The sequence below is a fragment of the Glycine max genome, chromosome 17 (genome assembly GCF_000004515.6).
Source record: "Glycine max cultivar Williams 82 chromosome 17, Glycine_max_v4.0, whole genome shotgun sequence".
NCBI lineage: Eukaryota > Viridiplantae > Streptophyta > Magnoliopsida > Fabales > Fabaceae > Glycine > Glycine max.
Window position 1 is genome coordinate 12,609,004 of NC_038253.2, and position 16,380 is coordinate 12,625,383.

At 36.1% G+C, this 16,380-nt stretch overlaps 1 protein-coding gene across 2 annotated transcripts; it reads right to left on the reverse strand.

The window, feature by feature from the left end:
- Positions 1-463: 463 nt before the first annotated feature.
- LOC100818169 (dynamin-related protein 1E) lies at positions 464-14,750 on the reverse strand. 2 transcript variants are annotated; one of them, XM_006600823.4, is made up of 15 exons: positions 14,398-14,750; positions 14,227-14,290; positions 13,934-14,041; positions 13,348-13,449; positions 12,797-12,847; positions 12,632-12,693; positions 12,060-12,150; positions 11,871-11,935; positions 11,556-11,750; positions 11,325-11,444; positions 11,163-11,233; positions 10,499-10,724; positions 10,309-10,359; positions 9,807-10,178; positions 464-1,836 (listed from the first exon to the last, which is right to left on the reverse strand). In XM_006600823.4, exons 1-15 carry the CDS (start codon positions 14,527-14,529, stop codon positions 1,798-1,800), a joined length of 1,749 nt encoding a protein of 582 aa, XP_006600886.1. In that variant the 5' UTR covers positions 14,530-14,750; the 3' UTR covers positions 464-1,797. The 2 variants fall into 2 exon arrangements, with proteins under 2 accessions (XP_006600886.1, XP_003550933.1); XM_003550885.5 differs by having other exon boundaries at positions 464-675; positions 14,398-14,748.
- Between the last annotated feature and the right edge of the window lie 1,630 nt (positions 14,751-16,380).

Sequence of the window (16,380 nt, forward strand, 5' to 3'; positions counted from 1 at the left end):
GAAAAATAAATTTTAGACCCAAAATTAATTACTATTAATTAATTTGATATCTAAAATTGTATCGTTCATCAATTTAATTCTTAATATTACATTTTAACTATTTTTTTCTTTGAACTCAAATTTGGTTGAATTAAATCTCGGGAATTTATCAGGAACATTTTTAAATAATTTAATTTTTAATTTGACACTTGTTAGTCAATTTAATCTCTAACATTAAAGACCAAATTGACTAATACATGTCAAATTTGAATGTAGTTATTAAAGTTATGAACAGCCGTCAATGTTAGAGACAAATAATTAACGAATCTTAATTTCAAAAAGAGCAATGTTTATTTTTAACGATTTCAAAAATTAAATTAATCGATACTTATAATTTTAAGAATTAACTTGTTATATTACCCACGTATTAGCTCTGAATCAGACATCAGGTTAAGCAGAAAAAATCAACAAATGGAACTGTTGCTGCAAATTATAACAAGCTCAATTAACTCCATTCTCATTCTTTTCCCATTAAAAGGTCCTTCGTATATTAATTCAAGATTCATTTTATCCCGACCAACAAACTGCTTCAATCTCATCCCTTGCTGACCTATATAACTCCAGCCTCTGGGCACACTGCTGTCTCCTTTCCCTCAACACAGAATCTTCTCCCAACAACCATGCGAGTTGTCTTTCCTGAAAACATAAACAGAAAAAATAGGCGTGAAAATGATAAAATTTTCGTTTGCATTCCCCGATTCTCTTTTTGGGTTATTGTATTTTGATTATCAATGGAGACTAAGGGTCTATTTGGATACAAGGTTTGAAATGTTTTGTGAGTTTCTCTACTTGAAAAAAGCTCTATATTTCTAGTAGAGAAACGGTTTGTATCCTAACAGGCCTCAAGTTTTCACGTTGTTTCAGATGGCTGAGAAAGACATTTATCTGAGTGTGTGAAGTATTTACTATTTAGCAGTAGTTCAATCATCCAATGCCCCATTATATGTCTCCATAGAAGTTTCCCTCTAAAATAGGATGATGAATCATGAAAGTGATATGTGAATGCAGTTTTTTTTTATCCGCAGGAATCAAACACACTTATCAAAGTTTTAAAACTGACGCACACAGCTAGACCTCCTTAGTGATATTGTCAAGGAAATGACTCCGCACACAGATCAATTCAAATCCACTGAATCATAGGCATCTGATTGCATCTAATTGATTGAGTCATAAGAGTCGTTTGATGCCATTTATTTTAGATTCTAGTCAATGATTTGTTTGCTGATTTATAGGAACTAATTTAGCTAATTAGTTTTAAATACGAATGTAAATAACAATTATGAAAACCTCTATATATTGGCACTGTAGTTTCCGAATAATCAATCATCCATTCTCTATATGGTATCAGGATAGGCATACTCCCATGAGTTAAGATCCATGGCCGGCTCAACCAATTCTTCCGCAGCAACTACTAACAACAACACTCAAAATGGGACAACAACAACCCAATCCAACCCAGTGGTTTTTCAACTCACTTTCAGCTATCAACAACTATCATGCTTGGCATCGGCAAGCAAGTTCCCTTCTATCTGGCATGAAGCTGTTCGGTTATGTGGATGGATCCACTCCCTCCCAATAGCCAGAGATCACCCAGGATGGTGCAACCATTCCTAATCCAGCATATGAAACATGGTTTTGCCAAGATCATCTCATAGTGAGCTTGCTCCAATCTGCTATGAATGAAAGAGACAACATAGCTCTTTCAGCCTGCTCTTGAAGCCAAATATGCGAATCCATCGCATTCTCATGTTATGTCTCTTAAAAATCAACTCCAACGCAGCCACAAAGGATCTCAATCTGTCACAAAATATTTGTTCTTTGTCAAGAGAATAGTTGATGAATTATCTGTTATTGATCATGTAATATCAGATGATGATGTAACTCTTTATGTGCTTAATGGTTAGGTGCAGAATACAGAGACATCGTTGCATCAATACACACAAGAGACCGTCCCTTCTCCTTTGAAGAATTACTCAGTCATTTGGTTGCCCACGAGGAATTTTTAAAACGTTATGATTATCCCTCTTAAGTATCAGTTCCCACTACCAACTTTCATCAAATGTGTTGAACATGTATATCAGCAGTTGCCTATCATGAGTATTTAGGACTGTTTATTTTATTTTCAGTTATTATTTTTTATGATTCCTTTCGGTTACAATAGTTGTTATGTTAGTAGTTATTGTTTAGGAAGTCAGTTACTGCTTTTATAATTTTATTCAGTTACAAAAATCTCTATTTAAACAGATTATTATTCAATAAAATGTGTGCATTCATCTCCCTTCATTCTGTGAGTTAAGTTTTTTTTTCAACAGATTAGTATCAAAAGCCTTCTTCTTAAGAGAGACCTGTGAGTGAATCGAGTGAAACCCACCACAAAAAGCCAAAACACCTTGCTTTAATTCATCAAATTGATGGATTCTGAAACACCGTACACAGCACTAACACCACCTGTGTTTGATGGTGATAATTATCAAATCTGGGCAACAAGAATGGAGGCACATCTGGAGGCAAATGATCTCTGGGAAGCTGTTGAGGAAGACTACGAAGTTCTTCCTTTACCAACCAATCCAACAATGGCTCAGATAAAAAATCAAAAGGAGAGGAAAGCAAGAAAGTCAAAGGCAAGAGCTTCTTTATTTGCTGCTGTCTCAAAAGAAATTTTCACTAGAATAATGACCATCAAATCAGCATATGAAATCTGGAGTTTCCTCAAGAATGAATACGAAGGAGATGAAAGGATTAAGGGAATGCAAGCCCTGAATCTGGTTAGAGAATTTGAGATGCAGAAAATAAAGGAGTCCGAAACAATTAAAAAGTATTTTTTGGTTCTGAATTTTCTGATTCAAGAATAGTTGAAAAAATACTGGTGACTGTCCCTGAAAGATTTGAGGCTACTATTACAGCCTTAGAGAATACTAAGGATCTGTCAAAACTTATCTTGACAGAACTTGTAAATGCTTTGCAAGCCCAAGAGCAAAGAAGAAGAATGAGGGCTGATGATTCTGTGGAAGGAGCATTGCAAGCTAAATTGCAAATTAACCAAGTTAAGAAAAGCAAGTGGAAGAAATACAAGAAGAAGAATTTCCACACACAAGAAGCAGCGGCTAACACTAGCAACAAAAGTGGAGACAACAACAAAGGATTTCCTCCTTGCAAGCATTGTGGCAGAATGGGTCATCCTCCTTTCAAATGTTGGAGAAGACCCGATGTTAAGCGTGAAAAGTGCAACAAGTTAGGGCATCATGTGAGAATTTGCAAAAAGCAATCTTCAACAAAAGAATGAGGCTCAAGTTGCAGATCAACAAGAGGAAGAAGAGCAATTATTTGTAGCAACTTGTTTTACAAGCAGTAGCTCAACTGAATGTTGGCTAGTGGATAGTGGTTGTACCAACCACATGACCCACGATCAAGAGCTTTTCAGAGAGTTAGACAGATCACAAGTATCAAAAGTTAGAATCGGAAATGGTGATCTTATCACTGTTGAAGGAAAGGGAACTGTAGCCATTAAAAGTTGCACAGGTACAAAATTAATTTATGATGTTTTGTATGTACCTGAGATTGATCAAAACTTGTTGAGTGTGGGACAATTGGTTGAGAAGGGGTTTAAAGCCATCTTTGAAAATAAGCACTGTTTGATTAAAGATGTGAATGACACGGAAATTTTCAGTATCAAAATGAGAGGTAAAAGTTTCTCATTTGACCCACTGAAGGAGGGGCAAGCAGCCTATCCAGCTACTATAAATAGTACAAAGGCTTGGCACAAAAGGTTAGGTCATTTTCATCATACAGCTGTGCTGAACATGTAACGAAAGGAGTTGGTTCATGGCTTACCTCACTTAGATTCTAAATTACCAAGTTGTGAAGCATGTCAATATGGCAAGCAAGCAAGATTACCCTTCAAACAATCAACCTGGAGGGCAACATAGAAGCTGCAGTTGATTCACACAGATTTGGCCGGACCTCAAAGGACTGCTTTGCTTAAAGAGAGTAAATATTACATCATCTTTATAGATGATTTCACCAAAATGTGTTGGATTTACTTTCTCAAGTTTAAGTCAGAGGTTGAAGGTGTATTTTGGAGATTTAAGCAGTGGATTGAAAAGCAAAGTGGTTGCATGATTCAAGCTTTGAGGTTTGATAATGGCAAGGAGTACACTTCAGTACAATTCATCATGTTTTGTGGTGAGGAAGCAGGCATTGAGCATCAATTAACAGCTCCTTACACCCCTCAACAAATTGGGGTTAGTGAAAGAAAGAATCGGACGATAATGGAAATGGTCAGATGTATGCTTCATGAGAAAGGGTTACCTAAGGAATATTGGGCAAAAGCTACAAACACTACAGTATTCTTGTTAAATCGACTTCCAACCAAAGCAGTAAACGGGAAGACTCCTTTTGAGACTTGGTATGGTTATAAACCTTCCTTGAAAAATTTTAAAGTATTTGGATGCTTGTGTTTTACTTATGTGCCACAGATTAAGAGAGACAAGCTAGACAAAAAAGCTGAACCCGGTATCTTTGTGGGATATAGTTCAGTATCTAAAGCTTATAGAGTTTTCCAACCCCATAAAAGGAAAATTCTGATAAGCATGGACGTGAACTTCATGGAGAATGAGAAATGGAGCTGGAATGATACTGAAAAGATGTCGATAGCTGACCCTTTGCAAAATCAAGATGAGTTAATTGATGATGCACCCGTGAGAGGCACTAGATTGCTCTCAGATATTTATGAAAGATGCAATGTAGCAGTTCTAGAACCTGCAGGATATTGGGATGCAAAGGAGGATCCAAAATGGAGTGCTGCAATGCAGGAGGAGCTTGTCATGATTGATAAAAATCAGACTTGGGAACTCGTTGAAAGGCCTGAACACAAAAAAGTCATAGGTGTGAAAGTGGGTGTTTAGAACAAAGCTGAATGCAAATGACTCAATCAACAAACATAAAGCAAGGTTAGTAGTAAAGGGGTGTGCTCAAATTTTTGGAGTAGATTTCTTTGATACTTTTGCTCCAGTTGCAAGGCAGGATACCATTAGGATGTTGCTAGCTATTGCAGCACAGGAGGGATGGAAAATCTGCCAACTTGATGTCAAGTTAGCTTTCTTAAATGGATTTCTGGAGTAAGAAATCTATGTTGAGCAACCTGAAGGTTTCCTTGTGAAAGGACATGAGGACAAAGTCTATCTATTAAAGAAGGCTTTGTATGGTTTGAAACAGGCCCCAAGAGCCTAGTACAACAGGATTGATAAGTACTTATCAAAACTAGGCTTTGTTAAAAGTCTTAGTGAATCCACTTTATACATCAAAGGTGATCGAGCTAACTTCATTGTGATCTCTTTGTATGTTGATGATCTCTTAGTCACTGGCAGCAATGTTGAACTTATTCAGCAATTCAAGGATGATATGATGCAAGTCTTTAAGATGACAGACCTAGGAGAAATGTCTTATTTCCTTGGTATGGAGGTTAAGCAGAATGATTTGCACTTGGAGAAGGATACAACAACTAAAGTAATGGTGGACAATCAGGCAGCCATAGCCATCTCTAAAAATCCAATTTTTCATGGAAAAACAAAGCATTTTAGCATCAAATTATTTTTTCTTAGAGATGTACAGAGGGATGGTGCAGTGTGCTTGAAGTACTGCAAGACAGAAGACCAGCTGTCAGATATCTTCACCAAAGCTCTTCCGAGAAGCAGATTTGATTTACTGATAGAGAAACTTGGACTTGCTAACCACTGATACAAGGTTGAGTGTTGAATATGTGTATCAGTAGTTGTCTATCATGAGTGTTTAGGACTGTTTATTTTATTTTCAGTTATTATTTTTTATGATTCTTTTTAGTTACAATAGTTGTTATGTTAGTGGTTATTGTTTAGGAAGTCAGTTATTGCTTTTATAATTTCATTCAGTTACAAAAATCTCTATTTAAACAAATTATTATTCAATAAAATGTGTGCATTCATCTCCCTTCATTCTGTGAGTTAAGTTTTTTTTTCCAACAAAAAGAATATGCAGTTTTGGTCCAATCACTCAAACCAGCGAGGTCATGGTGATTCTCTACTCATAGTCCACATGGAAATGGGTCCTTTTCACCAAATCAAAGCTTCAATTATCGGCAAGGTGGCCAACAACATAGGCGTTTTCCTGGTCCACAAAGCAGAAATAATAAACCCCTGCCAAATGTCAATTTTGTGACCTCGAAGGACATATAGTCAAATATTGCCTACAGTTGTCTCAACGTCCTACTGCCAACTTTGCAGCTTCCACCGCTACACCCTCCACTAATTGGGTGCTTGACACAGGTGCAAGCCACCATGTGACAAGTGATCTTCGTAACATCAACCTTTACTCTCATTATGATGGCCCAGATGAAGTAACAACAAGTAATGGCACAGGTTTGCCCGATACTCGTGCTGCTTCTACTAAACTTCCCACCTCCACCTCTGCCTTTACTTTGCATGAAGTTTTGTGTGTTCCAAAAACATGTCATAATCTCATATCCATTTCAGAATTCTATCAAAGCAATAATGTTTATGTTGAATTTCACCTCTTTTCTTTTTGTATGAAGGATCGTACAACGCAAGCGACATTGATGCACAGTCAAAGTAGTGATGACCTGTACACCCTTCAACCCACAACAAAACACTCATCACCCACTCAAGCAACAACACTATCCACCATTCGATCCCCTCCACTCCTTTGGCATGCTCGTCTTGGTCACCCTCCCTGAAAATTCTACAACATGTTTTCAAGGGCAATGACTCCGTCAATATGCCCAAATCTCCTCTTCATTGTTCTTCTTGTCAATTAAATAAGAGCCATAAATTACTGTTTAGTGAATCCTCTGTAACTTCAAACTCACCATTAGAACTTATGTATTCCGATGTTTGGGGACCTTTACCAATTCCCTCAATAACTTGCTTCCGTTACTATCTCATTTTTGTTGATCATTTCACCTAATATGTATGGTTGTTTCCATTAAAATTCAAAAGTGAAGTGTTTGATGTTTTTCCTAAATTTCATGCTCAAGTAGAATCTTTCTTCAATCACAAAATTCATTCTCTTTACACCGGTGGGGGCACTGAATACATAAAACTCAAATCATTTTTTCAAAACCATGGTATTTCACACTACATTTCTCCACCCTACACCCCTGAACATGTTGAACTTGCAGAAAGAAAGCATCGACACATTGTCAAAACTAGTCTTGCACTACTTAATCATGCCTCCAAAACAATGGTGTTATGCTTTCCAGACAGCCGTATAGCTCATAAATCGCATGCCCACCCCAAACCTTCAAAATAACACATCTTTCTCCAAACTCTTTCACGAGCCCATATCCTACGCACATGTAAAGGTGTCTATGTTATCCTTGGCTTCGTCCATATTCAAATCATAAACTTGATCACCGCAACACTCCTTGTGTCTGTCTTAGCTACTCTTCACAGCATCATGCCTACAAATGTCTTGACCAAGTCAGCAATAAAATTTACATTTCTAGGCATGTAGTGTTCTTTGAAACAGAATTTCCGTTCTCTTCCCCTTCAAAAGGCACAACGGTACCTTCACTCCCTGACCTCACTTCACCATTCACTCCTCCAATTTCTCCACCCTCCATGACACACCAACAAATCCCATTCAAACACTTGAATCTCATCCCTTAATTCAACGCACTTTCCCTCATCTATGAGAACCCACACACATCACCCTCTCACTCAACAACTCCGCTACAACCAGCCCAACTAAGTGAACTAACCTCCACACCAACCCCATTGATACCACACCAACGAATGTCATTGCCTTATCATCATCAAATCTCTCACCACCACTTGATCAAGCATCAATGAGAGCTCCCTTCAGGCCAATTACTCAATCCATGCACAATATCCATAAGCCCAACAAAAAGTTTCTTTTAACCACCAAGCATCCCCATTCCATCCATCATTGAACCAACATGTGTCTCCAAGGCAATAAAGTCACTAGAATGGCGTGAGGCTATGAGTAATGAATTTAATGCATTACTTGCACAAGGTACTAGGGATCTAGTTCCAAGAGACCACTCACAAAATGTTATTGGATCCAAATGGGTCTTTCGTATCAAAAGAAATCCAGATGGATCAATTTCAAGGTATAAAGCGAGACTAGTGGCCAAGGGATTCCATCAAAGACCAGGTTTTGATTATACACAAACCTGATACAGTTCACTTGGTGCTCTCTATTGCTCTCCATTATCAATGGGCCATTAGACAGTTGGATGTGAATAATGCTTTTCTACATGGTCACTTGAAAGAAGAGGTGTTCATGGCTCAACCACCTGGGTTCATCGATCCTGAATTTGCCAATCATGTTTGTCGTTTAAAAAAATCAATTTATAGGCTCAAGCAGGCACCCTGGGCATGGTTCAGTGCTTTACACTCCTTTCTATGTTTATATGGTTTTCATGTCTCAAAATCAGACTCGTCTCTTTTCATCCTCAATCAAGGTAACATTCTAATGTTATGCACTTGTATATGTGGATGACATTTTAATTACAGGCTCATCTATTTCAGTCATCCAACATTGCATTTCTTCTTTGCCCCAACAATTCTCCACCAAAGATTTGGGTTCTCTTCATTATTTCTTGGGCATAGAAGCTATTCCTACCAATACAGGTCTTTACTCAGTCAGCACAAATATATCTGTGACCTTCTTGAAAGGACAAAAATGGCAGAAGCAAAAGACGTTCAAACTCCATTTTCCATTAGCACATCTCTTACATTAAACGATGGCACTGTAATTGTAGACCAAGCTCAGTACAGAAGCATTATTGGTAATCTCCAATATATTTATCCATGACTAGACCAGACATTGCCTAATCAGTCAATCGGCTAGCACAACTCATGCACTAACCCACCACCATGCATATGACAGCTCTAAAATGCCTCCTGCGATATCTCAAAGCTACCATATTTCATGGACTTCATCTCCATAGAGGGTGTTTACCGTTTTTATACCTTTAATGATGTTGATTGGGCAGGTAAAAAGGAAGATACTTCAACTTCCGCTCATCTTGTTTTCTATGGAAGGAGCCTCATCTCTTGGAAATCTTCCAAACAATGTGCAGTAGCTCGTTCATCCACAGAAGCTGAATATCGATCCCTAACAACAACCTCAGCTGAACTCACATGGATTCGATCTTTACTTTCTGAACTTTGCATCCAAGTTCAACATGTCCCGACCATCCACTGTGACAATCTCAGTGCCACCTATCTTTCAATTAATCCGGTAATGCACAGTAGGATGAAGCATATAGCAATTGATGTGCACTTTCTTCATGACCTCGTTCAACAACGAATTCTCCAAGTTCAGCATGTCTCCACCACGGACCAACTTGCTGATTTCCTCACAAAACCCTTATCCAGGCAGCGTCATCACCTTCTCAAGACCAAGATTAGTGTCCTTGATGGCACACCTCTCTTGCGGGGGCGTGTCAAGGCAATGACTCAGCACACAAAGATCAATTCAAATCCACTGAATCATAGGCATTTGATTGCATCTAATTGATTGAGTCATAAGAGTCGTTTCATGTCATTTATTTTAGATTCTAGTCAATGATTTGTTTGCTGATTTATAGGATCTAATTTAGCTAATTATGTTTTAAATACGAATGTAAATAACAGCTATGAAAACCTCTATATTGGCACTATAATTTCTGAATAATCAATCAAGTCGAATCCATTCTCTATAGATATGTATGAAGTTTGATATGGTAGAAGGGTTTTGTATTATACCTCCTTTTTGCCCAGTTGTGCATAAAAACGGTCTAATAAAGATCGCTTAGCCTCCCTCACTTGACAATGAACCACAGCCTTTGGAATGGTATTCCTCAATGTTTGTGACACCATCCCAACATAAGATGAAACATTTGAACCGATCCTCTGGAAGTGTTCCTCGGCATACCGATCAACTAACAAGGAGGAAGCTGGATTCTTTCCCTTGTCAACTTCCTGAGGGAGCTTCCGGAAGAAATCGACAGTGATATAGGAAGATTCCATTTCCACCAGCCGTAACGTTGTCTTCTTACCGTCTTCACGGAATCTCTCTAACGCCTCATTAGCTGCTTCTGCTATTTCAGCTTGAAGAGTTGGAAAGCGCTTCAATTCCTGCAACCATTGTCAAATTTAAATGAAAGCATATTTCATGTAGAGTAAACCATTAGTACTTACTAGAGGAAAACAAAATTCAACCACCCCCCCTCTGGGGCCAAAAAAATAACGTTAATTAAACTCAAACCTGCGTTTCTGCAATTGACTTTCTCACGAGTTGCTTCAATACGAAGTGAACCTGCCACAAATAGCATTTAGCACGAGAGTTAGCAAATATTGGTAGCTTGCTAAATATGAAGAAAAAAATAGTTTGGAAAAGCTTATTTTGAATCTAGGAACTGAACTGGATCAAACTATTTAAAGCAAAAAGCACTTACAGCATCCACAGAAGCTTGTGCAGGACCTTTGAAATAATGAAGTGAGCTCTCCAGAAGGCGTCGGTAACCTTGCTCTGGAGCGATTAGATGAGGTTGATACCCATCTGCCTCTGAAATAACTTTTTTCACATTTTGCAACGACAAATGACGGTCCAGTGGAAGCTTTCTCAATGCAGCAGGAAGCTGATAATCAAAAACCACGTAAATTCGATCTCCACCTGGCCTCCTAGGAGGGATAATACAAGAAACTGGAAGGGTCAGGGCATTTCCTACGCAGAAATATTATATCCAGTTTTTAAAACTAGATGCCTACACACTCAAACTTCAATGTAGGTGGTTGGTTATCATCTTTAATCCCTGTATTGTAATTACGACCATGAAGGATTTGCAAGGCTAATGATCTAAATTACAACTTCATTAAGTTTTTTTATCCCTATTATTACACTATAGTTACTGTAACTTCTTGAAGTCTTCCGTTTGTTTTACCTTCCAAAACCTTGTTCAGTTTGTAGTATATAGTTACAGTTTCCTGTCGAGTTAAAATAACTTGTTTTTGGCAGCAAATAGAAATTAATAACATTGATATAATGAGGTCTAATTCATGAAAAAAATAATTTGATATACTGTGGCCAGTTTGAACAGAAAAATAAAATAAAAATCTTACCCTCCATCTAAATGCTCCTTAAATACTCGTTCAAAATCACGGCATAATTCTAGAATAGTGTACAGCTGTGCCTGATAAAATCATAGAAAGCTATATATGAACATTTCAGTAGGAATTATTTCAACTTATATCAGTAGCAGACAGCAAAAAATTACTCCTCACCCCAGCATCAACAGCAACTGGTCTACCAAGGTGTGCCAACTCTGCTTCAAGCTCATCAATGTTTCTATTAATTAAAGATGCAATTCCTGGAAGCCGAGTTCTTATCACAGACTCTAAATGCTGAAATCAAATCAGTTCTATAAGTAACAAACCGAGTAACTCTGAACAGTTGCAAGAGGAAAAATAAAAACATCCCCTCCCAACACACTAAAGAGTAGGATAAATAGAAACCTTTGAGAGAATCCTTGCTAGATATTCCGAGCCCATTTGGCTGACCAAGTGTGAGTAATCAGGACTGGTAGTGAAAAATGAATGCTCCTGCTGCCGAGCAGCAATCATATCCACATTCCTATTAATATCTGCCTGAGAACGGTTTACAACTCCAACCCAAGGGTTTTTAAGTTGATAAGATCTTCCCTCAAGGACCTACAGGATAACCAAAATGTCGATAAGATTCATGTAAAATCAGGACTAGGTTTCATAACAGGCCAAAAATTATAATCTCACGAGTTTGCACAGAATGTACTAGAAAAGCTAAGATCTTACATCGAGAGCATTTGTTCCTTTGTCCATCAAATCAAGCTTTGTCAACACACCGAACGTTCTTTCCCCTAAAAGACAAACATTTTGAACGCGGTGTCAAGAGAAAATCATAATAGCATAATAAAAATAATAGTCAATGCATACAATTTGTATAGTTGAAGCATAATGGTAAACAAAATGCAGCAAGCATACCTGCAGGGTCAACTTGTCTGGAAACCTTGATGGCATCTGATGTTGCTATATCTTGATTTGCTGAAGTAATGGCCAAAATTAAGCAATTGGGCTGCAATACAGAAAAATATATAAAAGTATTCTCAAAAGTTCCATTAACTGAGTGAATAGTAAATCCATCAAATTTGAAAACATCAAATGCTGTAAAATCCTGAGGAATTAGATGGAAGGTGCGACTTCAAATTATTAATATCATTTTGCCACCCGTTCAAGGGCATAATGTCAGAATGGAAAAGGTTAAAAAGTCCCAATATTTAGAATTCAAATGCTAACAACTTTGGACCAAACTAAAATGGACCAAAAACATAACGTGAACAACTATTGCCAGTCCATTCATCGCTGGTAAAGAGAAGTGATTTAAATTCAGATAGTGAACTTTTTATATCTTCTTCCGTAGGCTGTTTATCCAACGTGGGACTGACAACTTCTTTTAAAGGCCATCAAACAGCAAAAAAAATCCAAAATAAGAAAAATAAAGAGCTAAGAGGGAATTGTTTCCCATAGCAGTGTATATAAAGTTTGCCTTTAACTACCTTGTCGACATATGAGTGAATCATGTTTTCAATGTCTTGAACAATACTTTCTGGCTGTCCCTCTGACAAAAAAAAAAAAAAAAGATCTTTAACATATAGGAAAAAGGAAATTCATAATATGAAATCCTTATATATTTGAGAAAGAAGAATGAAATGAAAGCGTACCTACAGCAACCTTTGTCAAACCAGGCAGATCTATCAGTGTTAGATTGACAACTATCAACAACAAAATAACAAACCTTGAATGTCGCAAAAAAATAAATAGAAAATTAGCAATACACACACAGAAATCTCTCTTACATGCATAGACAGAGCAGCGAAGTACAAATATAATTCACTTAATGCATTAAAATGAGTGATTCCTTGATTATTATGTTAAATTTCTCCTTCGATTAGAAAGATATTAGTGCTTGAACAACACAAGGAAGCAAAATGCAATTCAATTAAAAATACAGCACTCTGAATTACCTGCAATTGATACACAAGTCTCATAACATGGTAACTAAAAACTAAAGAGGCAGCATCAAATAAAACAATAAACAGCACAAATAGCGATAAATAGTAAAATACCACCAAGTTTTCAGGGTACATGTAAAAGTAGCAAGGACTGATAACAGATTCTCTTCCAGTAACAACAATAGCAAAAGCCATGAGGGGGTTTCAAAGCAAGGAATAGATAGCACCCCAAATGAAAATGCAAAATATGATTTCTTTACCATTCGGGGAATAGATGCTGAGATGAATAGCAACCGGAGATATCTGTTTTGATTTCCCAGTCAGTTTATTAGTTTCATCTTCAATTTCCTTTCGAACCATAGCTACAAAAATAACAGGAAATCAAACAACAAATTTAAAATAGTTTATCTAAAGAGAAAATATAGAATAGAAGGTATATATTGCTTATCTATTTCTGAATAAACATCCTGAGAAAATAGAGGGTGCAATGTACAGTGTTAACCATATATCAAAAGATTTTCACCAGTGTCAAGTGTCAACTTCCAAAAGGAAATAACACTTGCAGCAAGGAAACATGCATTGCATTTGTTGCATGCAAACAGTGGTACAAGTATGTTTAACTTTAACATGCAAGAATGACAGACCAGCAAGATAAAATTCACACAGATAAACTAAGCTACAAACACTACACTACATTATAAATCACATATTTCGGAAAAACGAAAGACATGCATGCAGTATGCAGAGCATGCAACACTGTGTAGTCAAGTCAAGGAAAACTCTAATTTCCAGAATCTTGAAACGGAGATTTCAAAATCAAACACACATTGCATAATTAAGACGTACAGAAATCAGTAAATCGCTTCCCAGGCAAGTGCAGAAATTCGGCATACTCCTGTTGTCGCTGTTCTACTTTGTGCAGCTGCAGCACCAAAGGCCTCCGCGTCACAATCCCTAAACATCACTCGAAACGTTAAAAAAGAAAAAATCAATTTCGCTGGATTTATTTTCCTTACACTACTCAAAAGAACCTTCAATTTCCTTCTTCTACTACTAATTAAACAACCAAACAGCATAAATCAAAATAAGTAAATAAATAAATAATCGAAGAAACGGTTAAAGAAATAAGAACAACGAACCTGATCCCCTGGGAAGAAAGTCGCGGCCGACAATGCTCTCCAGCACTGAAGACTTTCCAGAACTCTGCATTAAGAGAAAATGTTAAATAAATCAGTAGTAGCAAAGATAGCGAAAAGCGGAAGGAATGGATGGAAGAAGAGAGAGAGAGAGAGAGAGAGAGAGGAGCGAACCTGGCCGCCAACGACGGCGACGGAGGGAAGGGCTTCCCACAGAGTAGGCAAGGCGGCGGTATCGGCGCCGTGGTCGCCGAGGACCGTGCAGGCGCGCTGAATTCGGTTGACGAGTGCGATCAAGGTGTCCATTGGTTTATGCTGAGAGGGAAGAAGTGAGAGTGTGGAAGAGCGAAAGAGGAGTAGGAGAGGAAGGAGGAAGAAGAAGAAAAGAGGAAGGAGAAGAAGGGAAGCTATTTTGTTGGTTGGTTGCTTGTTCTGTTCTGTGTTTTCCGTTACGTGATTACGCTTTTCTCTCTCTGAGTTTTTTAAAATTTGTTCGTTAGAGAGAGTTGGAATGATGGGCCACGTAAGCGAGAGGTGTGTTATAATAGTGGACTTCAGTTGAGTTTATTCGCTTCGGAGCTGAACTGTTTCTTCCGCTCCTCCTGTCTATTTTCGAATATGTCAATTTTTTTTTTAAATGACCTATCCGTTTCACGCTTTGAGCTTAGAGAGCTTTTGAACATCCTCGCCGGATATTTTGTTTTCTTGGTTTATTTTGAGAAAATTAGACAGTCATATTTCCTGATTTTTTATCCAATAACATATAATTTCTTTTTTCTACCTTCATGAACGGATCTAAGACCCTGACCCACTTGAGGATTTATTTTTAAAAAATCATAAAAATAATTATTGATTATACATGTGAAGATAAATATATAAATGTTGAAGATAATTAAATAGAAACATGAGAGAAATAAAAAAAACGTAGTCACTGGGTTCAAATATTTCAAATTAAAGGGGGTAAAATAGAAAAACCTAACACATTTATTTGTAATTTTATCAAGTGAGGTTCCCTAACCTCAAGTCTACTAATTTCCTTTTAAATTTAAAAATATTACACTTTTTATTATATATTTCAAAACATTACTTTGATATCCCTCAAATCTTACATTAATATTCCATATAATTGAGGCAAAAGTAAGTTAAATACTTATATAATTACACAAAATTCTCGAAGGCCTTGTTGTAATTTGATTCTTATAATTTGAAAAGATAGTTTTTTTAGTTCCTATAATTTAAAGATGTTATTTTTAGTTTTTATCATTTTTATTTTAATTCTCTTTTATTTTCTATAGTTGAAAGTAATCTTCTTAATTTCTTTAATTTGTATTTTAATTACCTTTTAGTCTTTACTAAAAAAATATATAAAAATAATTAGTTACAGATTAGTTATAAATTATCAACTATTTTTTTATTACAAATTATCTTGCGATAAATTAGTTACGAATTACTTACTAATATTTTTATAATTAATTCTAATGTATAATATTACTCATATTTTGGTGATAAGGATTAAAAGGGAATTAAAATATGAAGTATAGGGACTAAAAAGACCACTCTCAAATTATAGAGATCAAAGGGAATTAATCTGCAAATAATAAAGAGTTAAAAAAAATCACTTTCAAATTATATGAATTATAAGAGAATTAAAATGTAAATTATAGGATTAAAAAATCACTTAAAAATTATAAGTAAGATGAAACTATAGGAATCAAATAAGTAATTAAACTTATTTTTAACTTTTCTTCCTATACTCTTTCTTTCACATATTTATTTTTATTTTTTAAAATTTAAGTCAAAATATTTAAAACTGACGCAGCCTTTAAATAAGAATATTTTAATATTTTATAAGATGGATGAGATTCTATTTTTAATTATTTTTTATTTTTAATATCAAATTTAAATGAATTGAACTTTTAATGTAATAAGTATAATTAAATTATATTAATTAGAAGGTATTTTAATGTAAAAATAAGTAATGTAAAAAATAATACTTTTATTAATAGTATACTTTGAACTGTATGAAGATTTTATTTGTATTGCGATGTTCTTGAAATAATATTTTTGTCTTTAATTGTGTGAAAATTCTACTTATATTCACATCAAAACTAATTTCTCCTTTAATTAGTGGGACTCAAAGAAGGTCATTTATAGGCT

Bases quoted from the DNA above. Each gene is read 5' to 3' on its own strand.
- LOC100818169 (XM_003550885.5), bottom strand. From the start codon at position 14,529: ATGGACACCTTGATCGCACTCGTCAACCGAATTCAGCGCGCCTGCACG. The intron at 11,936-12,059 runs GTATGCTTGCTG...TTTGTCTTTTAG, and splicing joins CAGACAAGTTGACCCTGCAG to GGGAAAGAACGTTCGGTGTG. The intron at 11,445-11,555 runs GTTTCTATTTAT...ATTTGATTTCAG, and splicing joins TAGCAAGGATTCTCTCAAAG to CATTTAGAGTCTGTGATAAG.